Source organism: Meles meles, chromosome 11 (assembly GCF_922984935.1).
Source record: "Meles meles chromosome 11, mMelMel3.1 paternal haplotype, whole genome shotgun sequence".
NCBI lineage: Eukaryota > Metazoa > Chordata > Mammalia > Carnivora > Mustelidae > Meles > Meles meles.
The window spans coordinates 80,055,242-80,082,821 of record NC_060076.1 but is presented as its reverse complement, the minus strand read 5'-3'; the positions used below and the strand labels follow the sequence as shown (position 1 = coordinate 80,082,821).

Here is a 27,580-nt window from a genome sequence, read left to right as displayed (position 1 = left end):
TGGTCTGCGCCCGGAGCAGACTCGCGCCGCGCACGCTTCTCTCCGTTGTCCTCGTCGCCTGCGCTGCCGCACCATGAGCGCCCCGACGCAGGTGGTCAACTTCGGGCCCGGGCCTGCCAAGTTACCGCGCTCGGTAAGTCCCCACGGGCGCGCGCCGGGGGTGTGGTCCGAGCGGGAGCCCGCGCTCGGGTGGCTGTGCATCTCTGCGCCGGGTCTTAGTATCCCCTCTCCCCGCCCGGAGCCCTCCGAACCCTCTGCACCAGCGTGCACGCCCAGTTCGGGACCCCTAGCAAGTGGGCTTCTGGAAGAATGCACTTGGGAGAAGGAAACTGGGTAACATGATTGTGCAGCTGCCCCCGGCGCCGACTGCCGGTGAGCGGCTTTCACGACGTGGCTCGCCGGCGCAGCGCACCTGCAGACTCCCGGGCTGTGCCTTCTCCAGTCCTGGACCCGGGCGCGGCGGAAAGCAAAAAGCCCTCATCGCTGGGTTCGCCTTGCAGGGCACTGCTGCGAGCCTGGCAGTATTGAGTGCATCCGTGAATGGACACTGAGTGAATGGTGAATGGGGATCGCGTTAAACTGGAGGGGATTGCAGACTGGAGTCCCGCGCCTGACCCCTTGTACGGAGTGTTTGGTTTAGCCAGCACTCGGGAACATTGCTTTTCAGAAATATAAATTTGAAAGCCTTCAGCCCTGGCTTTCCTCCCTTGTTTCCCAAGAGAACCTTCCCTTCCCCCGCCTTTTTCAGCCGTACTTTTTTTTTTTTTTAATTTTAACTGGCTTGACTCGTAAGGCATTCGAGTGTTCAAATTCTGGTAGGCAGTGGGCTGCCAGCCCAGTTTGCTTCACTTTGTTTTGGAGGAAATGGAATGATTGAATTCTCCCCGGGGCCACAACCAGACTTTTCAAGTGCAAGTGGAACTCACTCCCTTGCCTCCCTAGGCCCCTAGCCAGGTTTCAGCTCCTCCCCACAAACGCCCATTCTCCTTCCCACATCATCTTCAGTCGCCCCCCCAGCTGTGAAGAAGGCAGTTTGTGGTGTGCCTTGATTGACAAGCTGCTATCTCTGCTGTTATATTTTTATTTTTCTAACCACATTGACTCTGATACTATGTTGTAGCAACATGGGGCTTAGCCAAGTGCTTTACAATTATCTATTGTTGAACAGAGTAGAAATCTCCCTGGGATAGAGCCTCTTCTGTGTTTTAAGAACAGAGAATCTTAACAATTTTAGAAGGGAAAGGACTCAGTGCTTTCCTAGGGGCAGAGCTCATAGTAGTGGAAAGAGCAAGGCTTGGTTTTTCCCACTTCCTGCAGCCTGTTTTAGGTGAAATTCCTTCCCTGCTTAGAGCTGTGCAAGTGTTTCTTGTACCCTCCTCACCTTTCTCTTGTCTCCATGGTTTGGAGCCTTCTGAGTATTTGTTCCCTGTGCAATTTCTTTTCTTTCTTTCTTTTTTTTTTTTTTTTTTCTTTTTCTTTAAAAGTACTTTCTCCCCTTTGGGGCTCGAACTCAGGACCCGGAGACCAAGAATCTCAACTGAGCCAGCCAGGTGTCCCTCCCTGTGCAATTTCTTATGCTTTTCTTATAATGGAAGTTGTCATCAGTAATACAGTTATTTCTTATTTTCTTGGGAGGATTTTTCTCCTCAGATGCCTTCTGTGAGGGGTGAGGGGGTGGGAGGAAGTGGCAGATGTTACTTTTTAATTTTTGATTTGATTTGATTGTAGGGATTAGAGAAGCTTTTCAAATTTTATTGCTGACCGTGACCACAATGAGAAATATAATTTTACAAAATGATGAAGTATATGTATATAATGATAACTAAAACCTTACGAAATATTTAGCCTAAATAACGATGACATCCATACTTTTTGTACTCTGTTCCACGGTAGTCTGTTCTATTTAAAAAAATGTGTTGTGACCCATAAGAGTGATTGCATTCTGCAGTTTGAAAAAAAAAAAAACTCCACTGGAGTAGAGGGGCATGCTTTTTGGGTAGAAGTCTTTAAAACTCTTTGTAATGATTTGGATCAGAAACTCATTTCAAGGGATACTGCCCGTAAGAGAAATCCCATCGTAAACGGGTTCAAAGATGCCTTTACTATCTCTTTATGTTCACCAAAGAAAGGATTCATTGAATGTGTTTAATCGGCCAGTGCTAATAATAATAATCATCCCATAGTTTGCAAAACCAGTGACAAATACTTTTTTTAAATGCTAGCTTTTTATTATTATTATTATTATTGTTTTTAAAGATTTTGTTTATTTATTTGAGAGAGAGAGAGCATGAGAGGGATGAGGGTCAAAGGGAGAAGCAGACTCCCTGCTGAGCAGGGAGACCCATGCAGGACTCCATCCTGGGATGCCAGGATCATGACCTGCGCCAAAGGCAGTCGCTTAAATAACTGAGCCACCCAGGTGCCCTATTATTATTTTTAATTAATTTCTACACCCAAGATGGGGCTTGAACTCACTACCCCAAGATCAAGAGTCACATGCTCCACAGACTGAGCTAGCCAGATGCCCCAACAATGACAAATTCTTAAACTAGCCTCCCTTGCCGGGAAATCTTTTGTCTAATTCTTTAGTGTTAAATGTTGTATTTCAGACAAGTTGCCATCCAGTTAGATTGTTTTGTGACATCTGATTTAGTCTCTGTCTTTCAAGGAAATTTGGTGGCAGGTTGCTTCTACAGAGAGCTTGTCTCACCTGTTTCGTGTACATTTTTAGAGCTTTCCCCCTCCTCTTTGCATGTTATGACAGTTCTCACAGACACAAAGGTAGGCAGGGGAATCCATGCATGCATCTCTGAGGATTTTAACTTGCAGCACCTATCTACACCCTCTTTCTCCCTACCTGCTCCTGGATTCTTTTTTTTTTTTTTTGGAGGGAGAGGGAGAACCCTGAGGTCATGACCTGAGCCTAGGGCAGATGCTTAGTTGACTGTGCCACCCAGGTGCCCCTGGATTATTTTAAAGCCAATCCCAGGTATCATGTCATTTCACAAAAACACTTCAGCATTCATCTCTGATAGGACTTTCTATCTGTCTTCTTTTAAAAACATAAATAAATAAAGGATTGGTTTTTTTTTTTTTCTCATTGTGTAGTTACTTGCATTCTACGCACTTTGGGGGAGAAAACAGCCATGGGGCTCCTTCCAGGTCAGCTGTGTTTTTCAAGGGGTGGTGAGCCGTGACCCTGTTTCCTGACTCTTTGGGATTGCCAGTGCACTAGGTCCCGCCTGCCCATGTGTCCCTGTAAGACAGAACGTGATTAAGGGGCTGCAGTCATTTTAGTAGAGGGGTCAAGAGACTGGCTAGGTGTCTACCCTTCAGAGCCTCTGCTGATCTCTTTCTTCTGCAAATTGGGGACAGGAATATCACCCGCATAGCTCTGTTGGCAAGAGGGATCAGTATGTCATTATTCCTGGATTGATCTTATTCAAGGCCAAGCTTCCTAATTTCTGTACACCCAACCTGTCCCAATTGAGCACCTTAGACTGGCAAGATGGGAAATTGATTTACCTGTTTAATTTCAGCCCAATTAATCTTTTTGTTGTTCCCTGAACCCAGGACTCAATGCATTTTGTTGTACTTTTGCTTTCAGAGAGTGGTAAGTGTAATTGTGGAGCAGACTTTTTTCTGGGGAATCTGGTTTTTCCCAAAGGTCTTATCTTGATAGTTAAGGGTTGTCATCAGAAAAATTCTCTATTTGAACTTTTTTTTTTTAATCTAGGTGAATTTTTTTATCTAAGTAAATTCGTTTTGGGAAAATTATATTTTAATATCAATCACATGACATAATTTCACACTTAACTTGTGTGTAAGTTGCATCATCAGGGCTCTGTGGACTGGTTAAGGAAGGGGATTGGCCGTGGGCGGTACAGAAGTTTCCAGACCTCACAGGCTCTGTGGGTAGACTCCCTCCCTGGTCTGATGTCCAGAGGCAGAGCACTGGGCCGAATATTCAAATCATTTTATTTTCTCTTATTTCTTCTAGGTATTGTTAGAGATCCAAAATGAAACATTAGACTACAAAGGAATTGGGATTAGTGTTCTTGGTAAGATTCACTTTTTGACTCTGAATATCCAGGTTCCAAAGAGAACTGATGAAAATGCATCAAACCTTGACTTTTCACCTCTGTCTCCTTTAGGCCTTTGTAAATATATTTTTAAATATTAGTAACTTTGGTGGCATGTTTGATAGAAACTTTTAAAAATTTTTTTCTAAAGAGTTTATTTATTTATTTGAGTGAGAGAGAGCATGAGGGTGGGGGGAGCAGAAGAGGGAGAGAGAGAAGCAGACTCTCCCCTGAGCTTAGCAGGGAGGCTGACTTGGGGCTTGATCCCAGGACACCAGGATCACGACCTGAGCTGAAGGCAGATGCTCAACTGACTGAGCCACCCGTGTTCTCCTAGAAGCAGTTTTGAAATCAGCATACATGCTGGTGAGGGGTTCTTGCGTGTCCGTTTACCACTTCATGATTACTTTTGCTATTTATAGCATCTGAGATCAGAGGATGCTGGACATATGCATCCCAGGGCTCCAGCCCTCTTTTACTGAACTTGAAAATGAACTTAGTAAAAGTTTAAAAGTCTATAAGCCTCTGCTCAGATCTTGCACCTTAATAATTGCATTAAGTTTCTACTTTATCATTGAGGAAGGGGCCCTTTGAATTTAAAAAATTTTAAATTTTAATTTCCTTTTTTTTTTTTTTTTTTGGTAACTCCCAAGGCTGCACAATATGGAGAGATTATAGGGTTAACTGTAGGATCACTGCTATTAAATTTTGTTCCTGTGGGTTTGGAACGCATGCTGGGGTTTCTGCGCAGTGAAAGCCACAGAGTGGAATTTTGTGCTGTTGTTTCTATGGGGCAGTCCTTGCACACGGATTCATATTTGTGAGAAGGATGTTGAGAAATCACAGGGATGGAAGGATGAATTAGTAAATGGCTCATTCAATGAGTATGTCGCTTGAAAATCATTCTTCTGTGACTAGAAGGCTCCAATGTTTGCAATTTGAAAATTAGTTTGGATTTTCCCCCTAAACGAAGTGAGCCTTGGCCCACAATTTGAGTGCAAAATAACTGAGTTTTCCGTTTATCATCTTATTTGCAAACTGTGTAGCTACTTTTTTTTTTTTTTTAAGATTTTATTTATTTATTTGACAGAGATCACAAGGAGGCAGAGAGGCAGGCAGAGAGAGAGGAGGAAGCAGGCTCCATGCTGAGCAAAGAGCCCAATGTGGGGATGGATCCTAAGACCCTGGGATCATGACCTGAGCCGAAGACAGAGGCTTTAACCCACTGAGCCACTGAGACACCCTGTGTAGCTACTTCTAACGTTACTTCTGTGTGATTGGTTTTAAACAGGAACTTTTTTTCTTGTTATTTATCTTTCCTTCCACAGAAATGAGTCACAGGTCGTCGGATTTTGCCAAGATTATTAACAAAGCAGAGAATCTTCTGCGGGAATTGTTGTAAGTTTAAAATTTTAAACAGAGTCGTTACTCTTGGTCGATAATCTATGTATGTGAGTATCTGTTAACATATTTACTTGGCTGTGTGTTAAGAATATTTTGTAGTTGAAAAGAATCTTTTGAAGAGTTTTCCCAATTTCACTAAATTAGTATATAATGGTTTTTACTTGTTTGCCATCCTACCTTTGTGTTTTTATTTTCATTTGTTTATTTATTTATTTATTTTTAGAGGGAGAGAGGGGGAGGGAGAATCCTAAGCAGGCTCCATGCCCAGTGCAGAGCCCCACTTGGGGCTCGATCCTACAACCCTGAGATCATGACCTGAGTGGAAATCAAGAGACAGATGCTTAACTGACTGAGCCACCCAGGCACCCCTGTGTGTTTTTATTTTAAGTGGTGTTTCCAATGATTTGAAATCATCATATCTAAGATTTTTCAGGCTTAAAAGGGATTTAAATAACAGAGAAATGGTCATCTTGGTCAGTGTACTGGTTCTTAAAGCAAGGGCCTCATAGTACCTGTTCAGTCACCTGTCTGTGGGCAGGTATTAAAAAATTCAAGTACAGGGCCCACCATGCCCAGCTGAATCAGAATCTCCGTAGAAACTTCAACTTTAACAGACTCTTTGGGTAATTTTAAGAGCTCTTCACTCCAGGAACTTCTCAAATGATCCCTCTTAGCTTATCTGCACTACTCTCCTTACCCAGAGGAAACCTTACTCTTAAATAGATTGCTGTTTAAGGGATAGATTTACATACTATCTAAGTATAGTCACATAAACGTTACAAATACGATAAGCTTAAACAAACAAACAAACAAACAAACAGGGGTGCCTGGGTGGCTTAGTGGGTTAAAGCCTCTGCCTTCAGCTCTGCCTGGGATCCAGCCCCGCATCAGGCTCTCTGCTTGGCGGGGAGCCTGCTTCCTCCTCTCTCTCTCTGCCTGCCTCTCTGCCTGCTTGTGATCTCTGTCTGTCAAATAAATAAATAAAATCTTAAAAACAACAACAACAACAACACGTTTTCTGCTCATAAAACTAGTGTATATTCATGGTAGAAAGTTTAGGAAAAACTGAATGTCACAAATTAAACTGAAATTTTCCATAACCCCATCTGTCAGAAGTAATTACTGTTAACATTTTAAGGGTGCAAGTTTGCATGATTTCATTAACACGATTGGTATTGTACTGACTATTACTTTCCTTTTGAACTGCCTTGATAAAAGTCTTCAGGTGGGGCAGGTTGGTGCCTTTTTTTTTTTTTTTTTTAGATTTTATTTATTTGACAGAGAGATCACAAGTAGGCAGAGAGGCAGGCAGAGGGAGAGAAGGAAGCAGGCTCCCCACAGAGCAGAGAGCCCTATGCGGGGCTTGAACCAAGACCCTGAGATCATGACCTGAGCTGAAGGCAGAGGCTTAACCCACTGAGCCACCCAGGCGCCCTGGCTGGTGCTATTTTTGTGAGGAGCACTAGAGCCCATTGCATTGTGGGTGGCCAGAACCGGTCATCATTTGCTTGGCCCCTCACATGGGGTGTGCCTGTTGGGTTCCATGTCATGTTCACAGCACAAGTCCATCCTTCATGGGACAGGTATTTGGAGCCCCGGCCCAGAAGATGTGGCATTTGACCCGTACGGCTGCAAGCCTCTTGGGACCGGATTCCCCGTTCAATTTCTGGCTATCCTTTATTTTCCTAACCAAGTGCCTACCTTGTGTCCCTCCCTGTACCTGGGCCTCTGTCTCCTGTCCTTCCATCCAGGTGCTGGCCTTCTTATCTATCTGGCATCTGAATAACATAAACTTGGAACCATGCCAGTCCTCCCAGCTGCCAAGAACCTTGAGAACCTCCTGTTTAGAGTCTCCCAGTGCGAGCTGCCTGCTAGCCTGCATGATCGCGGGCAGATGGGTTTCAGGAACAGACACTTATTTGCACACCAGCCATTCAACCCTCTCACATTGCCCTGCCCTTTGGTACTCAGGCCTCTGGACCCCAGCCATCTGCCTTCTGTATACCTGTTCCCAAGTTCTGAGCTTCCTCAAAGGCTGGGGTCCAGTTTCCATGGCCTAGTTCCTCTGGGGCTGGCCTTCTACTGCCTGCAGCCATTCCAGCAAACATCTTAATTTTGTACGTTGGAGTAAAAAAATTTTCACTGGTAATCTCGATGTTTATCAATATGTGATGACGTGCTTAAGCCTTTGCTAGGGTCCACTTGGTTCCTGGAATGGACCAGCACATGTCTATTTTTAGGACTTCTGGTTGCAGGTGATGGAAGCCCAACTCTCAGCAGAAGAGGAAATGTATTTCCTCGTGTAACTAGACAGTGCAGGAGCGATTGAGGAGGAGCTCAGGTGATGTCCAGGAAGGTCTTTTACTCCATCTCCTGGCTTTGCTTTTGGATGTGTTGGCCCCACCAGATGGCCACCAGTGGTTGCAGGATTAGCTAGTTTATTCGTTCCCTCAATAGAGACCATTCGTCTTTTCCAGATGTTTGAGCAAAGGTCTCAGAACTGAACTCCACTGGCCAGCTTGGCTTGTGGGCTCATCCTCTGGAGTCAGGGTTGGCCACCCTAGATCCGTGTGGACTGAGAGTGAGAGCAAGGTGATTCCCTAAAGGAACAGCAGAGTGTGACTGGCTTCCCTCCAAAAAGTACCCATAGGCTTCTTCAGGAAGCCCAAGGAAGGGCTTTGGGGAAGGCAAAGCAGGGGTGGGACTTTACCACATTTCTTGTAGTAGATCCACCCAAAGTAAAGTGCTGAGAGCCTCGCTCATTCTTTCTTTGACCTTGTGTGTCTCTGTTTACTGTTTCTCACCTTCTGCCCAGAGCCATTCCAGATAACTACAAGGTGATTTTTGTGCAAGGAGGTGGGTCTGGCCAGTTCAGTGCTGTCCCCTTAAACCTGATTGGCCGGAAAGCAGGAAGGTGTGCTGACTATGTGGTAACGGGCTCTTGGTCAGCTAAGGCCGCAGAAGAAGCCAAGAAGTTCGGGACTGTGAATATGGTCCACCCCAAACTTGGGAGTTACACGAGTAAGTGCTGGGATCTGAGCTGTACTGTGATAATGGAATGTGGATAAATGCTGCCTGGTGGGTGGTCCCTTTTCAGATACCTGGTTATCCCTTCCCCGGGCAACCTGCAGTTTTTAATTCCTTCTGCTTGGTAGCTGATTTGATACCATTTAGAGTGGATAGTCTCCCTTGTTAAGATTACTAACTGGCTGCTACAGAAAGAATATTCTTTGATTTACTCAGCTGGAAAGCCTATGGCTGATTTGGCTTTAGGTATGGCTTGATCAAGGGCCCCAACAATGTCTGCAGGTCCTGATGCTTCTCCCGGTCTCCTCTGTGTGGCTCCACAGTCCCTTCCCTTTTAGAGTATGCTCCTGACCTTATATTCTCCCAAGTTTCAACGACTTTGTTCAAGCATTCCCAGTCACAGCCTCACATGTCCTGTGTCCCATTCCCATTCAGTCATGTGGCTGTGGGTGAAACTGACTACATCGGAACTACATGGGCTGAGTTGGGGAGGCTGGAGCCCCAAGAAGGAACTCAGTGGACATAGGGTGGATGGATACTGGGTAATAGGAAAAATTTCCACCATACCATCCTTGAAGATTAGTTGCCCCCAACAACCATCAAGAGGATGGGATGGATCATCCTTTTAGGTTGTTGATGGGGATTATAATATAAAATGGATAGGGTGATTTCCCTTGGGAGGACTTTGGAATCAGCCTTTCACAGCTAGGGGAGGGCTGTCCTTCTTGGCCATTCCCATCTACATGAGCAAAGAGGAATGAAAGCACAGACTCTCCACCTGTTCTTCTGTGATAGAAATCCCAGATCCAAGCACCTGGAGCCTCAGCCCCGACGCCTCCTATGTGTATTACTGCGCCAATGAGACCGTGCATGGAGTGGAGTTTGACTTCATCCCTGATGTCAAGGGGGCAGTGCTGGTTTGCGACATGTCCTCAAACTTCCTCTCCAAGCCGGTGGATATTTCCAAGGTAGAGTGTAAAGGAGTCTGGCGGGGGAACCCCTGTGTCTTGGATTTCGTGAGGGCATTTTAAGAAATACGAGAACAAGGAAAGGCCCAGAATGTCTTGGGCCAACAGAGACTGTGAAGCCAAGACAACTCACGATGCCCAGGCAGAAAGTTGCTTATTTATAGTGGATTATCGGGACATGTGAGTCTTGATGGGTTCCACCCTGTGTTAATGATGGCCTCACAGAGTCACACAGAATCCTTGTGGCTTTCATCTGCCTTTGAGGGTGCCTCTTAGGAACTGTTTTGGTCAATACATTGGGAATAGCTCGCTGATTTCTGGGGAAGCTGCAGATGATCCAAGCTCGGGGGATCTGGGAAGGGGCTCCACCTTACCTTGAGCCCCCCTCAACTCCAAGAGCATCAACAGCACACGTGGGCTTTCCAGGCGGCACGTCAAGGCGGGCAGGGGAGCAGTGCACTCAGGTGCGTGCCGCGAGGGCGCATAATAACTGTAAAGCATTTAGGAAAAAACACACTAAATGATAGCCTGCCTTTCAAAAAAAATATTGTGGTACAATACATATAACATAAAATTTACCGTTTTAACCATTTTTGCATGTACAGTTCAGGGGAGTTAGATACATGAACACTGCCGTGCAAACATCACCTCCATCCGTCTCCAGAACTGTTTGTCTTCCCAAACTGGGACTCTGCCCCTGAAACAGTAAGTCCTCAGGCCTCCCCCAGGCCCCGGGAGCCTCCATTCTCCACATTGGACTTCTCTGGCTCCCTCATAAAACGGGACTCATGCAGTATTTGTTTTTCCGTGTCAAGTTCATTTCACTTAGAGTAATGGCTCAGGGATCAGCCATGCGGTGGCTGGTGTCAGACGTCATTCCTTTTTAAGGCTGAATAATATCCCATGGGGTGGTTCTCCCACGTTCTCTTTGTAGCTTGCTTTTTATTACCAGATCTGTGCATTGGCGATTCTCAACAATGCTAACTGTGACATACTCCCTAGCGGGCCAGACCCTCTTCCCTCGGACTTGGGATGCCATTCGCTGTTTAGAAGGGTTTCATGGGAGGAGATGGGAGAGGGCTGTGTGTCTCATATGACAACGTTTTCTGAAGTTCCTTTAAGCTAAAGGTTCATTTAGCTTAATTTCTGTTTGCTAAAATTTCTTCTCAGGTAGCTTGTCTATTATTTCTCAGCATCTTCTGACTGTCCTTTTACACAAACATGAATGCGTTAAGAATGGTGTCTTTTGGTTACGAGGAACAGTTAGCAGCCTCATTTTACTTTATTTTAAATTTTTAAAAAAGATTTTATTTGTTTATTTGAGTGAGAGAGAGCCAGCAAGTATGCACACACTAGCAGGGGGAGGGCCAGAGGCAGAGGGAGAAGCAGGCTCCCTGATGTGCAGGGAGCCCCATGTGGACTCGATCCCAGGACGCAAGGATCATGACCTGAGTCGAAGGCAGACGCTTCACTGACGGAGCCACCCAGGTGCCCCAGCAGCCTCATTTTAAATACTGGTTTGGGTGTAGAAAGGAGGTATACAGAGTGAAGGTGAATATGTATAAGAGCTTTATAGAGATGCTCAGACTAGCCTCTTGCTGGTGAGAAGGACCAGGCACAGACTTAACCCGCAGGCCCCAGACCTGGGGAGGACTGATGTGCTGTCCCAGATGGAGATGCCAGTAGAGAACGGAATGCACTTTGAGCAGCACTGGAATAAAATCGGCTCCTCGTGCTTTGGAAAGAGACCAGGAAATGGGGCTACATGTGTGAAAAATGGCCGTGGCATCTACAATAGCGTGTCTTCTCTTGCTCAGTTCGGCGTGATTTTTGCCGGTGCGCAGAAGAACGTGGGCTCTGCTGGGGTCACCGTAGTGATCGTCCGCGAGGACCTGCTGGGGTTCGCGCTTCGAGAGTGCCCCTCGATCCTGGAATACAAAGTACAGGCTGGAAACGGCTCCTTATACAACACGCCCCCGTGCTTCAGGTGAACTCTGGTGGGGGGTTGGGGGGCGGCAGGGGGCAGGGGACTGATGGAAGGCGTCTCCCCGTTTCCCATCAAAGCGAAGACAGATAGCTGTTTAAGGTAGAGAGTGTTTTCATGAACCAGTGACCTCGTAGTTCAGACATCCTATCAGGCTTCTCTGCCCAGCCCGCCTCTCTCTCTCTGTTAACCTTCTGTGCACTGTCAGATCAGTTTTTCTTGCCCTTTCTCTTTGGGGGTGGTGTTTTGTTTGATCTCCATAGCGTTAGTGGTTCACCATTAACCCAGACGCTCTCTGCAGATGAAGTGGCAGGCTTGTCTCTCAAACAACCGGTGAAGCTTTGGAAAAGGACTTTGAAAGGCCAGGCCTCCCCCACTTTCTTTTCTTGCCCTCCTGGGCCTGCCTGAAGCTGGCTGCCGTGGCAACGAACATACTGGCTTGGAAAAAATACCATTCTGGTTTTTCACCCAGTCTGCAGGTGCCCTGTAAGGAAGCTTGGCTTCCCATTAGCCAAGGGAGAAAAGGGTGTTGAAACACATTCAGGAAGAGCAAGGCTTCCCTCCCACGCCACCCATGATCTTTGAACAGCTGGCCTCGGGTTTTTTGTGAAAATCTTGTGACACCTAGGATTTAACAGTTGCCTGGGGGATTGTAGTGCTCACTGGCTGTGTGACCTTGGGCAAGTCACTTAACCTCTCTGTGCAGCCATTTCCTCCAGGAGTAGTAACAGTACCGACCACGGCCGACTGGGTTGCTGTGAGGAGAGAACATATACAAAAAGCACTTCGTGGGGCGCCTGGGTGGCTCAGCGGGTTAAAGCCTCTGCCTTCAGCTCAGGTCATGATCCCAGGGTCCTGGGATCGAGCCCCGCATCAGGCTCTCTGCTTAGCGCAGAACCTGCTTCCTCCTCTCTCTCTGCCTGCCTCTCTGCCTACTTGTAATCTCTATCTGTCAAATAAATAAATCTTTAAAAAAAAAAAAAAAAAAAAAAAAAAAAAAAAAAAGCACTTCGTGGTTGTCACTGGTGATTATGCATGCTACCTGCTGTATTATTATTATTGCTGTTTTTCTCGGTGTTAGTTCCCAGAGCCTTAGCAGGGGAGGGGAGAGGCGCAGTTTATGGATTTATCTTTCAGGGCAGATAATGGTGTAGAATGCCGACACTTTATGTGGGTGACCCTTTTCATCCTCCCAAGCACCCTAGGAAGTAGCATCCATTTTGCAAGCAAAGAAGCAGAGGCCATACTTGGAAGACACGGCAGAGCTGGGATTTGAACCCAGGTAGCCCGGCTCCAGATCCGGGGCCTGTATACCCTGTACCTTCATGCTCGCCACAAGAGCAGTTATCAGTGTGCATTTATTTGTGTCTGAAGGATTCCGTGTTAGGAGACTAGGTCACTGTTAGAGTCTGGCTCTTTCACTCACGGATTTTTCTGTGGCAGGTGGAAGGGTGGGTTCGGGCTGGGTCAGGCAGTGGTTCCGTCCAGGTTGGGATTTTGTAGAAAAATATCCCACCTACTTGGCTATAGAAAAGAAAGGTGTTGTTTTTCAAAGTTAGATTTCCAATGGAACTTTCTGCTGGATTTCTGCACAGCAGACGAGGACGCACAGCCGCTCATTTGTGTCTCCTGCTTTCCTCAGGGAATGGGGTGTTCTGGTGCTTACTCTCTCAGTCAGCTGTAAACCCCACTCTGTTTCACCATGGTTGAAAGGGTTTCTGAAATGCCTATTAAGGGTGGGGAAGGGGCGCCTGGGTGGCTCAGTGGGTTAAAGCCTCTGCCTTCGGCTCAGGTCATGATCTCAGGGTCCTGGGATCGAGCCCTGCATCGTGCTTTCTGTTCAGCGGGGAGCCTGCTTCCTCCTCTCTCTGCCTGCCTCTCTGCCTACTTGTGATCTCTGTCCGTCAAATAAATAAAATCTTTTTTTTAAAAAGGGGGGTGGGGCAGTAGGGCTGAATCTCACTCTCATCTGTCCTGTCTGGGGGTTCCTGCCAGTGAAACAACCAGGGATCACTGGCCTAGTTGGACACGGGAACTGGTTGTGCTGAGCAGTGAAGACACGGGTGCAGGGACCCTGGGGATGGGGCTTAGATGCCAGGTTGCACAGTGACAGGGGGTGTTTGTCCCCACCCTGGGGCCAGGCCCTGGCTCGCAGTTAGGCGAGTCCTTCAGGACAAGGCAGGGGCCACCATGGGCTCCATGAGGAGGCAAGGAGAATGTTGTCCCTGAAATGTGGCTTGAAAGCTAGCAAGTTCAAGTCGGAGGAATGCCCAGAGGAGTCGGGGGGGTGAGGGGGGGAGGGCACACCCTCTGCTACCTTCTCTCCTAACTACGAGTTGCTGGGAAGCAAATTCTGAAAAAGGCATTGAATATGTTAAAATGCTGTTTGTTAATATTAGGGTGAAAAGTCAGTGAGAAAGCAGGTCAGTCTGTCTAATAAATATGACAATGATAAGAGATAACAGGGTCTGGAGTCAGACCTAGACAGGCAGAGAGAAAGGGCTCCTTTCAGTGGCTCTCACATAAGGGCACTGCCTTTCCAGCCCCTCGCAGGCATCAGCCTCAGGCCTGTACCAGTCGGGTCAGCGGGTCGCCTGGGGGAGGGTGGTGTGGTGGGCGGTAGGGAAGGGCAGACACTGCCTCCCCAGGGCTTTCCTGCCTGAGGGGGGTTGCTGAGCCAGAAACAAGGGCAGAAAAGGGGCAAACTTTTTCCCTTAGGCGGATCAGAATAGTGTTAACAGACCACCCCAGGGCAGGATTGTTAATGTTGATTAGAATGGTCGAAATGGAGCAGGTGAAAGAGTCTGCGTTAAATGTGTGCTGACCGAGACCCCCACTGAGTGTCGCTTTGCTTTCTTTCACCCTGAAAGAAAAATAAAAGTGTGTACAATTGAGCAATTACCCTAAATCTATGATTCGAAAAACTTCGGATTCGTGGTATGTAAACACTCAAGATTAGAAAATTACAGCTTGTCCAATGAGAATAAGCTCCAAGTTAGGGGAAGATTCGTGCCAAATCCTCTCCCTGAGTCCTTGACGGTGAGCTGATAAGGCAGCCTGAAGGCTTCCGAACTTTGTGTCACACAGAAGTCCTTGAAAAGGCCCCATATTTGAAAAGAAGCCTTTATTTACTTATGTATTTTCTTTTAAAACCAGAGCTGAATGACCACAGGCTCCAGGGATTTTGTGTGAACTAGGCTGGGTAAACGAGCCTTCATGGAGTGGGCCGTAGCCCTGAGCAGTGAACTGGGGTGGAAGAAAGGATCACGTGGTCATTCTGTTTTCACCCTTTAGTAGGTCACGCTGGAGCCCACGAATGAACAGGCAATAAGATGCCTAAGCTTCCCTTCTGTCCCCACAAAACAGTTATTTACCACAACTAAACTTGTATTAATTTGTTTTTGCTCTAAATAAAGTAACCAAGAAGAAACAAAATAAGCCCATCCTCTATCAAGCCCACGTTTCTCAGCAGAGTAGGATTGTGGGGCTGCCTCAGGGCCTTAGCCTCACTCACCATGAACCCCAGAGGCAGATAGCCTCTGCGGTTAGATTCTTCAGAACAAACAGTTAGGGAGAGTTTTCTCAAGGACTTCCTGGTGTGCTTTTCTTTCTTTCTTTTCTTTTTAAGATTTATTTGTTTGAGAGAGAGAGAGAGCGTGCAGTGCACACTTATGGGAGTGTGTGTGAGCGCGGAAGGGGCAGATGGAGTGGGGAAGCAGACTCCCCGCTGAGCATGGAACCCCACCTGGGTCTTAGTCTCATAACCCCACGATCATGACCATGAGTCCGATGCTTAACCGACTGAGCCCCCTGGGCGCCCCTCTGGTCTGCTTCTGTAAGCCTCAGCACACAGAATACATTGTATTACTTAAAAAAATTCACATGTGTTCTTAGCAAAGGTTTCTGGAGTGAACAGAAACTGCTGGGGTAGCCGCTGTTAACTGCTGTGTGTCCTGGGCCTATGGAAGTACCCAGAGCCCTATATTCTGCGAGTGGAAATTTACCATATGGACGGTTCTGTAGATTTCTTTTTTTCTCCCCAGCAATATGCCATGTGCACTATACTCTTAACACTCTTACACAGCTTAAATATCTGCCTTTTTTCTTTCTTCCCCTTTGAGGCGCTGTATGGTATTCTGCAGAGGGGATCTCCTGTGGTTTATTGAGTTACTTATCAATAGGCGGCTTTGGATGGTGAACTTGCTGCCCTGTGATGCCGGTGGCGTTTTAGAAGGAAAGGCAGAAATCAGGCACGTTCCACTGATGTGTGGGGAGAGCTGAGATGAAGTTGCAAAGCTGCATAAGCATCGAGGTCCCCTGTGTTTTGAAGAGTTTGGATTGTGTGGGGGTAGCAATCTGAGTTAATCATGAATGAGAAGCCCCAGGGAGAACCTGCTTCCTTCTGAGGGGTCAGCTTCAGGCTGAGGCCTCACAGAAGGCTCGGGGCTCTGGGCAGCCAGTGTGTGAGGCAGGGCAGGGAGGGGTGGGGGGTGCTTTCTTCTCATCGGCTGCTCAGATCACATTAAGATCAGCAGGGTGCATGGGTGTGAGTCTGAGCTCAACAGCCACAGAGAGGGAGGTGTGTTGGGGCTGAGGACTGGCTGGGTTTGGGGGCCTGCCCTGGGCCTTGCTGCAGCCTTGGACTTGAGTAGCGAGAAAGCAGTAAGGGAACTCCAGGGTCACAGGGCTATGGGTAGAAGCACAATGTGGCCTCTGAAGAGTAGTGAACGGGCACCCGTGGCTCTGCTTGGATCATGGGGCAGAGTTTGTGGGGAAGTGAGCAGTTTGGGGTTAGATGGGAATTCCAGAGCATCTTCCTGAACAGAGGGGTGGGCGGGCAGCATCCTGTCTGGAACACACATGCACACGTGTGTGCCGTGAAACTGTTGTAGCCCCTGCACTTGGCAGCTGTGTCTGGGAGGTTTGGTGCCAGCCGGGCTGCCCTAGGAGTAGGGGAGATAGTGGTGGGGGTTCCCGGAGCCCCTCCTGAACCAGGTGCCTTGGTTACTGTGGAAGGAGCTTGGGCTTTGGAGTCAGAGCAACCCGGTTGTAATCTTGGCTTTATCAGCCACTTAATGGGTCACGTTGGCCAAATTCAGCTCCCCAAAGCTCAGTTTCCTTATCTGTAAAACAGGCTGATGATAGCTTTGACCTCAGGATTATTGTGATGAGTTAAAGGGAGAACAGCTAGCAGGGCACCTGGCCCCATAACAGATGTTAGGAAATACTCTGGCCTCTTTCTTCTTTGTCTTTGTCTCTCTGATTCTCAGTCTTGATCCAGAGAGCTACAGCTCTAAATTACTCAGGGACTGTTCTCTGCTTTCTTCTTTCCTTTTCTGCCACTAGCTACTGTTTCTCATTCCTCAAGCAGGGAAGCCTCAGGAAAGCCTTTTACATGGTTTTGGGTGCCCATTGCCTACCGAGCAGCCTGGCATTGACTTCTGCCAACTTCTGGAAACACCTGGATCATCTACCTACCAGGTTGAGACAGTGAATGAGCTGGCCAGAGCCTCAGGCTTCCCCTGGCACCAGCTTCTGGCTGGTAGAGCGTTTTCCAGATCCAGTGATCTCCTGCTTCAACCTGTCATGGTGGAAAGAGACCCGCAGTGTTAATAAACAAGGTAGCTCTTGTCCAGAGGTTAGCATCCTGGATCATCACTGGGCATTGACTCCTGGCAACTCAGTTTGCACAGATTCCCATGGGGGACCTTTATCCCACCCCTGGAGAGTGCCTAGCTGAGAGCTGGTCTTCAAATTCCCAGCTCAAGAGGATGGAGTCTCTTCGCTTGGACACCTGTGCTCCTGCCCCCACAGACTTTCAGGGAGGAGGTGCACATGGAGTCCTCCGCACCTTTTTAAGAGATGGGCTTTCAGAAGACCACCACGCTTCAGCACTGTGTGTGTTTGGTTTAGTTTTGGGAGGCTTCGTAATGAAGATGCCACTGTCTATACTTGTGTGACCTAGCTACCAGGTGCTGGACCCTGCACTAAGCACTTTCCCCAACCTATCTCCTAGTCTCTCTTCTCTAGTCCTCTTGGGCCCCGAGTTCTTACAGCTGGCAGAGTTGACATTCTGGCTCAGAAAGGAACCCTCCCAAGTTCCATGAGCAGCCGAGGGGCCGTGGCTTCTGGAACCAGGGACCCAGATTCCCCCCCGCCCCCCTGCCATCTGCTGTTTCTGATCATTGTTTCTTCTGCTGGAATATTGACTTCATTTTTTCACATGAGTCTCCTTCAGAGACTCACACTGTCACCAACACACAGGTCTGCCTCTCTGTCCTCACTCCCAAGTCAGAAAGTCCCAGGGAGGGCTCTGATTGTCCCAGTTAGGTCCCCAGCCCTGCTGTGAGACCAGGAGACAAGGGACCCAGCTGAGTCTGCCTATTGGGTGGGGGTGGGTTTAGGAGGATCAGGGCAGCTAAAATGCCAGGTGTCCCCCATAGGGTGGTAGGCCTCCCTCTTTCCAGGTGGGAAAGCCAAGGTTTGGATTCCCAAGGTGAATAACCCAGAGTGGTCTTCTTAGTGGCAGCAGCCGTGGGACTAGAGTCAGGACTGACTCAGAGCCTGGGCTCCTAGCGTCTTGCCACACTGCCTCCCGCTAAGTAGAGGGCCACATGGGAGGGCTCGGGGGCAGAAAAGGTGAACGCTGCTTCAGTTCTTCCACAGCCATGGAGTCCAAGTCACGGGCACAGAGAAATAGAAAGTAAGGGAGTGAATGGTACAAACTATGGGATGGACAGGCAGAGGGCTCTGTGAGTGTAGGAGTGAAGGGGTTAACTGGGTGGGGGTGGGGAGTCAGGGTCCTGAGGACGCCTGGTGCAATGAGAGAGGAGAGTTTACATTAGGGCTGGAGCTGGACAGGTGAGGATTGGTGTGAGCTCGAGGGGAGTCTATAATTAAACCTTTTTTCTGAATGTCTTTGCCCTTTCGCAAAGCAGAACTAAATGGATTTTTAATCTTTGTTTCAGCATCTACGTCATGGGCTTGGTCCTGGAGTGGATTAAGAACAACGGCGGTGCAGCAGCCATGGAGAAGCTCAGTGCCGTCAAATCGCAGATGATTTATGATATTATTGATAATTCTCAAGGATTCTATGTGTAAGTTGATGCACTTTCATCTCACAATGTGCCTCTTGTGTATTTAAAAATGTGTATATGTCATGTGCCTTTGAGCGGTGTACGTAGGACTGGGAAGTCCAGGGCCCCAGGATTACGGGGCAGGTGAGTTCTTCCCTTGTGCATCCCCACCCGGGGAACCCCAGGGGTGGTGATGTTTCTCACACCAAAGATCTCACCTTCCTCCCAGCGCTGACCCCTTCTCCCACTGTCTGCTTCCTCTGTATGTCTCCTGGGAAGAAACACGTGTACTTGCTAGAAACTCTCAGCATCACTCAGGGACTCTCTGCTGGAGAACCTTGGTATAAATACCCATTCCGGGTCCCCTCAGCTGGGTCACTTACCTTTTTCTTTAAATTTTCTTTGTTTGAGAGAGGGAGAGAATCTAAAGCAGACTCCACTTTGAGCTCAGAGCCTGACCCGGGGCTCGATCCCACAACCCCAGGATCACAACCCGAGCTGAAATCAAGAGTTGGACACTCAAGCAACTGAGCCGCCCAGGCGCCCCTAGGTCACTCACCTTTTCTAGGAAAGTCCACTGCTCCCCTTCTAGGACGGATGTTACCATTCCAGACCTGCCATCTGAGAATGGAACTGGCTATGGTATGAGGAGACTTCTAGTTAAACATTGTCGTGACTAGATGATTCATGAATGTCTGTTGACTGCTGGACGAGAGTGTATGGGTCTTGCATTAGCCTCCTAGGACTGCTGGAACAAAGATGCAGGAAACTTGGTGGCTTAAAACAACAGAAATCTGTTCACACTCCTCTGGAGGCCGTGCTCCCTTCTGGGCTCTAGGGAGCTCAGGTAGCTCTTGGCTCGTGGTGTTGTCAGCCTGGTCTCTGGCTTCGCCTTTGTTGGGTGTCTTCACTTCTGGTTGTTGGATTTAGGGCCTCCCCAGATAATCCAGGATGATTAATCACAATTAGAGACCTGTAATTTAATGACATCTGCAAAGACCCTTTTTCCAAATAGGTCACATCCACAAGTTCTGGGGGTTGTCCAGTCCTTTACCAGAGACCTCTCACCAAAATGCTGGGTGTGAAACACCCAGTACAGTGCCTGGCACACGGGGAGCTTGATAGATGGCTCCTTTCATTAGCGTTTCCCTGCCTTCAAAGTGGCAAACGTATGAGGCTTTATGCTGTGTGTGTGTGTACGTGCGTGCTACACATAGGTGTTTGTACACATTTGCACGCATATACATAAACACATACTCATTTTCCAAGCCTGGGACCTCCTCCTCAGGGACCACTACCATTTTGGGTTCAATGATAGTAACTGACCAATAGTAACAGGAGAGTGTACACTCTTCTTTAAGAATTCAAGTGCCACACGGGATGGACAAAATGGTGCTTTAAGCCTAACTTCTAATATGTCCTCGTGACCACCCAAGGGTAGGGGTTGGGGGGGGTTATTTTCGGAGCAGATAGGATAAAGCAGCATGTTTCTGCTATGTCTGCCCTTAAAATGCTTGTTGCCTGTTCCCCTGAGTTCTTGGCGTGCAGTGACCCTCCAGCCATAGGCCCTGGGGGAGTTGAGTTTGGCTGGATGTCTTAGCCTCTAGGCTCCTCTCCCGGCTGGGGGAAGGGGTGCACGCTGTGCTTTCTGCCTGCTCTGGGTCTGTGCCACAGAGCCAAGTGCAGACTGGGGGCTTGGCAGATGGTCCAAGAAGTTGCCAGCCAAGGGCTAAATAGTAGTTAGAAGCTTGGAGCAGTAAGATGATACGACTTTGCCTGTAGGGGTGTAGGCTTGTTGTTGTTGGTTTCTTGTTTTTTGTTTTTGGTTTCTTTTTGTGTGTGTGTGAATGAGTTTGAGTAAAGTTAGTCAGAGGAGGGCAAAACTACTGTTAGAGATTTTTTGGAAGGCAGAGAATGATCCCTGCCAAGGTACTGAGGGAAGAAAGGATATTGTGCTTGGGGAGCAAAGACTGGGTTTTCTGGAGGTGATGGTTATGGTGACTTAGAAGGAAGATGGGGAAAGGTCTGAAGACATGTTTCGTCCACCTGTTCAGTCCTCTGTTCACCTATCTACCTATCTACCCACCATCCACATTTCTATCCGTCATCTATCCAGCCACCCATGATATCGCCCATCTCTCCGGCAACCACCCACACCCCTGTTCATCCATCCATCCACCCACCCGTCTACCCACGCGCTTACCCACACATCTGTCGTCCACTCACACATCCATCCGTCCGTTCATCCATCCACCATCCAACCATCCAGCCCATGTTCCTGAGCACCTACTCTGGGCTAACTGTTCTAGGCCCTGGGATGCCCGGGAGAACAGGCATCTCTCCTGATTCCCCAAAAGTGCTCAGAACTTGAACATGAGTAAAAGCACTTGGTTATTGTGGAAGCCAAATTTTCTAATAGCTTTTGATTCCATTTATTTCTCAGGAGATGTGTAGGAACAAAATGGGGAGACAGAAAGAATAATGATGCCTCTGGAAAAATCCAGGAATTAGAAACAAAACAGAACATAGGAGGAAGCCCGGGAATCCCTGGAATTCCTTTTCCCCCAAGCTTCTTAAACTCCAAGCACCCAATCCGGCATTTCTCGGAAGGTAGCCTGCTGTAGCCAGCACGGCGGGTGGGTTGTCTCCTGGGCAATTAGGTCACCTTCCCTCCCATTCCCCCAAACGTCTCATTTACTTATGTACAGCCTTGACCCAGAATTTTCATCTTCTTCAGAGTAAACCTCTTTCTGGGAACTTCCATTCGCCCTGGGCTGCCTGCCCAGAAAATGTCAGCCTGGTGCCTGAGTTCACGCGGGTCGCCGTTAGTGGAGTCCGCAGGCCTTCGCTTGCTCCCTCCTCCGCGTTCCCTGTGGAGTGCTTGATAGCTGTTCCTGGGATCACTTGGATTTTCAGGAAATGCTCCACTTTTCTTTCGAACTATAGAAATATGGCGCCAAAAGGGAGGTGAACAGTTTTTTTTGAAGATTTTATTTATTTGAGAGAGAGAGGGAGCACACAAGCAGGGGGAGCAGCAGGCAGAGGGAGAGGGAGAAGGATGCTCCCCGATGAGCAAGGAGACCGATGTCCGGCTGGATCCCAGGACCCTGGGGTCATGACCTGAGCCGAAGGCAGAGGCTTAACCCACTGAGCCACCCAGGTGCTCCCTGACCAGGACACTTCTTTTTAAGAGTTTTCTAGCAGGTCTCTCCACCTTTTGTTGTTCCCACACTCCATTCTCTCCTCTGTGTGCTAGTGTTCCTTTCCTAAAATTCACATTTCATATGGTGGCAACCTGATTGCTCCTCATGGCTCAAGGACCCAGTCTAGTTCCCCTCGGTATCTGCAGGGCCCCCCACCGTCCGGGCCCAGCCCCTGGCCAGGAAGCCCAACACTGCAGTTCCTAGAGTTCTTGCTGGGGGTCCCCCAGGCCTTTGTAGATGCAGTTTTGCCAGAATGGCCTTCCTTCTGGCTCACCCATCCTAACCTTGCCATGTCGCTCTGAAACATTTCAGCTTTCTCTTGGGCAGAATTCCTTGCTCACCTCTGTGCTTCTTGCTCTCACAGACTTCTCCCGTGGCATGTTAATTCCCTACACAGCCATTTCACTAGATCGGGAGCAGTGAATCCCCTAGAATCTTTGTTTCCCTCCCTGATCCTTCTCCCAGAGACCGTCTTGGGCGCCATGTGAATAATTTGTTGTGTGCCGACTCATGGTTCCCGTGATACTATCCACTTTCATGATAGGACGGGTCCATTTGGGGTGGGGCTGAACTGTAAATAAGCCTTCCTCCTTTCAGTTTTTTTCCCCTTAAATTAGACATGCTCTTTACCATGGCATCTCTATAATTAGACCTTCCTGTGGGGAGCCGGAGGCAGCAGAATATCAGGAGGGTAGCCAGTGAATTTTTAATTTAATGTCAGCCATGAAACCTACCACCTCGCGGAATTCAGGCTCAAAGCCCATTCCAGATACTTGGTTTCCCTGCTTGGCGTCTCTTTTGCCTGTAGGTGCGCACTTGACTCCTATTAACTTTAGCAGGAATTATGTATGTGCCCTTAGGGGAGAGCGTGACTTTCCACGGGGGCTTCCTCACACTGCTTTTATTTGCTGTTTAATTTTAATGAATCACATCCTGTACAAGTGTAAAAATAAAACAGGGTGAGCTTGAAAATGGAGAAGGGGTGATTACATATTCTCCTCCTACTTTTATTCTGGAGTGGATGCCCGTTCCTCCATTTGTCTCCTTTGATTGTCAATGGACCATAATTTTGGCTGCTGATTTTTCAAATCGGAAACTGAAGTCAAAATACTAACCTCTCCTAGATAAAAATTCACACATCTTTCATTTTTGAGAGTTTAGAGAAGTCTTCTGCAAAATGCTGGGACCAAAAAGATGAATTTGTTGAATTTAACTGATACTTAGCTTGTTTTACTATGTTCCAGACCCTGTTTTATTTTTATTTTTATTTAAAAAAATGTTTAAAACATTTTATTTATTCATTTGACAGAGAGAGAACACAAGCAGGGGGAGCAGCATAGGGAGAGGAAGAAGCAGACTCCCCCGCTGAGCAGGGAGCCCGAAGCGGGGCTCCATCCCAGGACCCTGAGATCATAACCTGAACCGAAAACAGATGCTTAACTGACTAAGCCACCCAGGCACCCCCTCAGACACTGTTTTAAACTGTATCAGTTATCCATTTTTGCATCACAGAACACACAAGACAGTTGTTGTTAAAGCAACAACTTAGTAATTTTTTTTGCTCTTGACTTTGGGTCAGCAGGCTGGGCTGGGCTTCGCTCGGTGGCTCTTCGGCCATTCTCACCTGGAATGTGTATTCAGAGTCCATGGTAATTCACCTGCAGCCAGCCGTCTACAGTGACTCACTCACATGTCTGGGAGTTGGTGCTGGCTGTTGCTGGTCTCCTGTTTCCAGCAGGCTAGCTCAGGCTTGCCCACATGGCAGCCTTGTTTTAAGAGGGCAGATATAGAGGCTGTATTCCCCTTGAGGCTTGGGCTTGGAGGTTGCATAGCAACCCTGATGGTGCAGTTTCTTGGTTAAAGCAAGTCACTAGGCCAGCTGGATTCAAAAGGTGTGGAGAGGAGCGCCTGGGTTTCTTAGTCAGTTAAGCAGCTGCCTTTGGCTCAGATCATGATCTCAGGGTCCTGGGATCAGCAGGGAGTCTGCTTTTCTTTCTCTCTTTGCCCCTCTCCCTGCTCATACTCACTCTCTCTAATCAACCAGCCAATCAATCAATCTTTAAAAAAAAAAGGTGTGAAGAAATAGACCCCACTTCTTGCCTGGAAGGCTGTAGTGGATTTGTGGCCACTTAGAAGCCACAAACTTCCCCTATAAATACTGGCTCACTTAAACCTTACATCAACCTTAGTAAGTAGGTTCCATTAATCTTCCCAGTATTCATGAGGAAAGTGAGACACAACAGAGAGGTTTAGTAAGTTGCTCGGGGTCACACAGCTTGGGGCAGTGCGGTGTGACAGGGGCTTTGAAAGCTGTTAATGGCTGAATCCCTCAGCCACTCTTAGCATATATATGTATTTTTTTCCTCTAGCCTTGTAGAGAGAGGGTCACTCACATCGCTGTGTGGTTGCCATGTATTGAAAGCTTCCTATATGTTGTGCCTCTGAGCTCTCACAGCTGGTTTGAAATGAAGGTATTATTTCCATTATTCAGGTGAGGGAACTGAGGCTCCCTGAAATTAAGTACAAGTCATACAAGAGAATGCTAACTCACTGTTCCATATGCCAGAGAGGTCTCCTTTAAAATTACCACTGTTGGGGCACCTGAGTGGCTCAGTGGGTTAAGCCGCTGCCTTCGGCTCAGGTCATGATCTCAGGGTCCTGGGATCAAGCCCCACGTCGGGCTCTCTGCTCAGCAGGGAGCCTGCTTCCCTCTCTCTCTCTCTCTGCCTGCCTCTCTATCTACTTGTGATCTCTCTCTCTATCAAATAAATAAATAAAATATTAAAAAAAAAATTACCAATGTCCTGGGGCAGATTTTTTTTTTTTAAACTTCTGTTTGTATTGACAAAATGTTTAAAGCAGTGTTTCTGTTGATTTATTAGTGGCTGTTGCACATTTCAGAAAAGTAGCTGGAACAATCATGTTTTTCAGATGTCCAGTGGAGCCCAAATATAGAAGCAAGATGAATATTCCATTCCGCATTGGCAATGCCAAAGGAGACGATGCTTTAGAAAAAAGATTTCTCGATAAAGCTCTTGAACTCAATATGATCTCCTTGAAAGGACATAGGTGAGTACACATCAATCCAAAAACTTACCAGAGAATTGGTTTAGTGTTTTTTTTCTTTTTCTTTAACTTTTTTTTTTTTGAGAGATAGAACACCCACATAAGTGGGAGCGGGAGTGGGTGGAGGGAGGGAGGGAGAGAGAGAGAATCTCAAGCTCCACTCCCAGCATGGAGCCCGAGGTGGGGCTCGATCTCTGACCCTGAGATCATGATCTGAGCAGGAATCAGGGGTTGGATGCTTAAGTGACTGAGCCACCCAGGCGCCCCATAGTTTTTCAAATGTAGAACAAAACCTCTCTACCCATCTAGGAGTCTCCTGTCTTGGAGTAGCAGCTGTTGTAACTGTTGGAAAGACCAGTTGTCACAGGATAATCCTCCTTTTTTTTTTTTTTTTTTAAAAGATCTTATTATTTATTTATTAGAGAGAGAGAATATGTGAGTGAGAATGGGCATAAGGGGAGAAGGAGAGGGAGAGAGAGAGACTCTTAAGCTGGCTCCACGCCGAGAACAGAGCCCAACATGGGGCTTGATCTCATGATCCTGGGATCATAACATGATCCCTGAATGAGCTGAAATCAAGAGTTGGATTCTCTAACAATGGAGCTACCCAGGCGCCCCTTGGATTTTATTTTTAAGTGATCTCCACATCCAACATGGGGCTTGAACTTACAACCCCGAGACCGGGAGTCACATGCTCTACCAGCTGATCCAGGCAGGGGCCCTTCTCCTTTGGCCTGTGGAACCCTTAGCATGATTCCCTGGCTGGGTGCGCGGTGGGGCCACCTCTGCAGGCTTTTGTCATAATTCCCTTCGACAAATCTCTGAAATGGCTTTTACGGCCCTGGCTTCCATCCCGTGTCTGGAGAAAACAGATCACTGTTGCTCTGGCTTAACATCAAATAGTTAATCCTGCATGCTGTATGAAAAGTGTGTGTCCTTACCACAGAGGAGGCGGGACACCGGCCGCCAGTGGTTGCCTGCTCCCGCCTTCCTCCCAGGCAGGCCCATCAGATACCTGACTGAGTTAATCCAGGTTACGTGTGGGCGTGATAGTCTGCCGCTACATTAGGGAGAATTTTCTTATGATGAGAACGTTTGAACCTGCTGGCCACCTGGGGGCTTTCAGGTGACAGGTTGGACATGATGGCCTCAGGTGCTGTCTCTCTCTCAGGAGTGGGTGACTGGACAGACCGTCGTCTCAATGCTCAGTTAGATGCTTTTGTTCTCACTGACTGCATCTTTGGTCGCTCTAGGTCTGTGGGAGGCATCCGGGCCTCTCTGTATAATGCTGTCACGATTGAGGATGTTCAAAAGCTGGCGGCCTTCATGAAGAACTTTCTGGAGATGCATCAGCTATGAACACATCTTGACCAGTATATACTCTGCCCTTGAACAGTGTATAAAATCTAAAGTAACTTGGGAATGAGGACAGAAACCTAGCAAACACGGTATTTTTCTCGAGTGAACGTGCTTATTACAGATCTCAGTTTTGTTTTTTTTTTAAAGAACGATAGCAAAACATCCACAGCTCCGCAAAGCTGGTGGGTCTTAACAGCCCCCACCTTAATTCTGACGTGAACTGGAAGCATTTTTTTAAAAAAATCTCCCTTTAGCTTTTCTAGCGAATTCCAGCTAACTTTGTCTTTGCTGCTACTTTTTCTAGCCAGATCTCAGTATTCAAACCTGCCTGTGGACTTAATTATGCAAATTGAAGTTACTGATTTCTGGAGACACTCAGACAGGGCACAGAGGCTCAGTGGGGACCGGGATTCAACAGGTGCTGAATCTTGATCCTTTACAAGATGACATGATGGAGTCTCCTGGGTTCTGCTCCTGGTAATTCGGGTCCACATTGCCTGTGTGGTGATGTTCAGGGGTTCCAGGCTCAAGGGCAAGCTGGGGGATCTTTCTTTATCCTGTTACTCTCATTAAAGAGATAAAAGTGACATACTGTATGTTAACATAGCAAAGTCTGTTTTTAATACCAAATAGTTTATATCTCTATGCAGTCTTTTTCTAATAATACGGTTCTTGGTGATGCACGTAGAGACTTAAGAGAATTTGTTAGAATCCTTGACCTCACGTATTATGGGTTAACGCTTGCAACGGTGTGTCCCTTCCCTTCCTCTTCCCTCTCCCAAAAACCTGCTTCACAGGATTTAGAAGTTCTCTGATTTCCTTTAATGTTCCTTTTAGTGGGTAGAAGAGAAGGTTGGTTGGTTGCTATGTTTTTTATTTTTCGGTTAGGCTGTTAAATTAAAATTCTGTTAAGCTCCCTTCTCGTTGGTTCACTTGACAGTTTTTTATAATGTTTGACCAGTGATGCTGTGAGTTCTGGAGAACCTTTGCTGAAGAGTTTTTCCCTGTTGTTTGTCCATTGTCAGTATTTTCTCTTGACTGTGTGGGAGACACGAAAGTCCTAAAACATCTAAATGTTTGTCAATAAATTTCTTTACCTGCTATGTATTAATGTATGTGTGTATGTTAAGAAACCTCTACAGCCAGTGTGGGGCTTGAACTTACAACCTGGAGAGATGAAGAGTCATGTGCTCTATTGACTGAGCTAGCCAGGCACCCCACTTCACCTGCTTTTAAACAGATTATTCTGTTAAAAACTTTGTGATGGAAAAACTTGAGTCTGAAAGTAGCATCTGATAAGGGTAATTTAGTTCCACCAAAGGTGTAAGTCTTGAGTCCTGGGCATCCATTTTTTTTAACAACTCAGTATACCATGGTGGCTTTCCATTGGCTCTTGGAATGGACATTATCG

At 47.4% G+C, this 27,580-nt stretch overlaps 1 protein-coding gene across 1 annotated transcript; it reads left to right on the top strand.

Moving 5' to 3' along the window:
- On the top strand, positions 1 to 27,276 carry PSAT1 (phosphoserine aminotransferase 1). The gene is made up of 9 exons (XM_046021736.1): positions 1 to 133; positions 4,001 to 4,061; positions 5,411 to 5,480; positions 8,302 to 8,507; positions 9,309 to 9,481; positions 11,299 to 11,468; positions 18,434 to 18,562; positions 24,676 to 24,813; positions 26,064 to 27,276. Exons 1-9 carry the CDS (start codon positions 74 to 76, stop codon positions 26,167 to 26,169), a joined length of 1,113 nt encoding a protein of 370 aa, XP_045877692.1. The 5' UTR covers positions 1 to 73; the 3' UTR covers positions 26,170 to 27,276.
- The last annotated feature ends 304 nt before the right edge of the window (positions 27,277 to 27,580 follow it).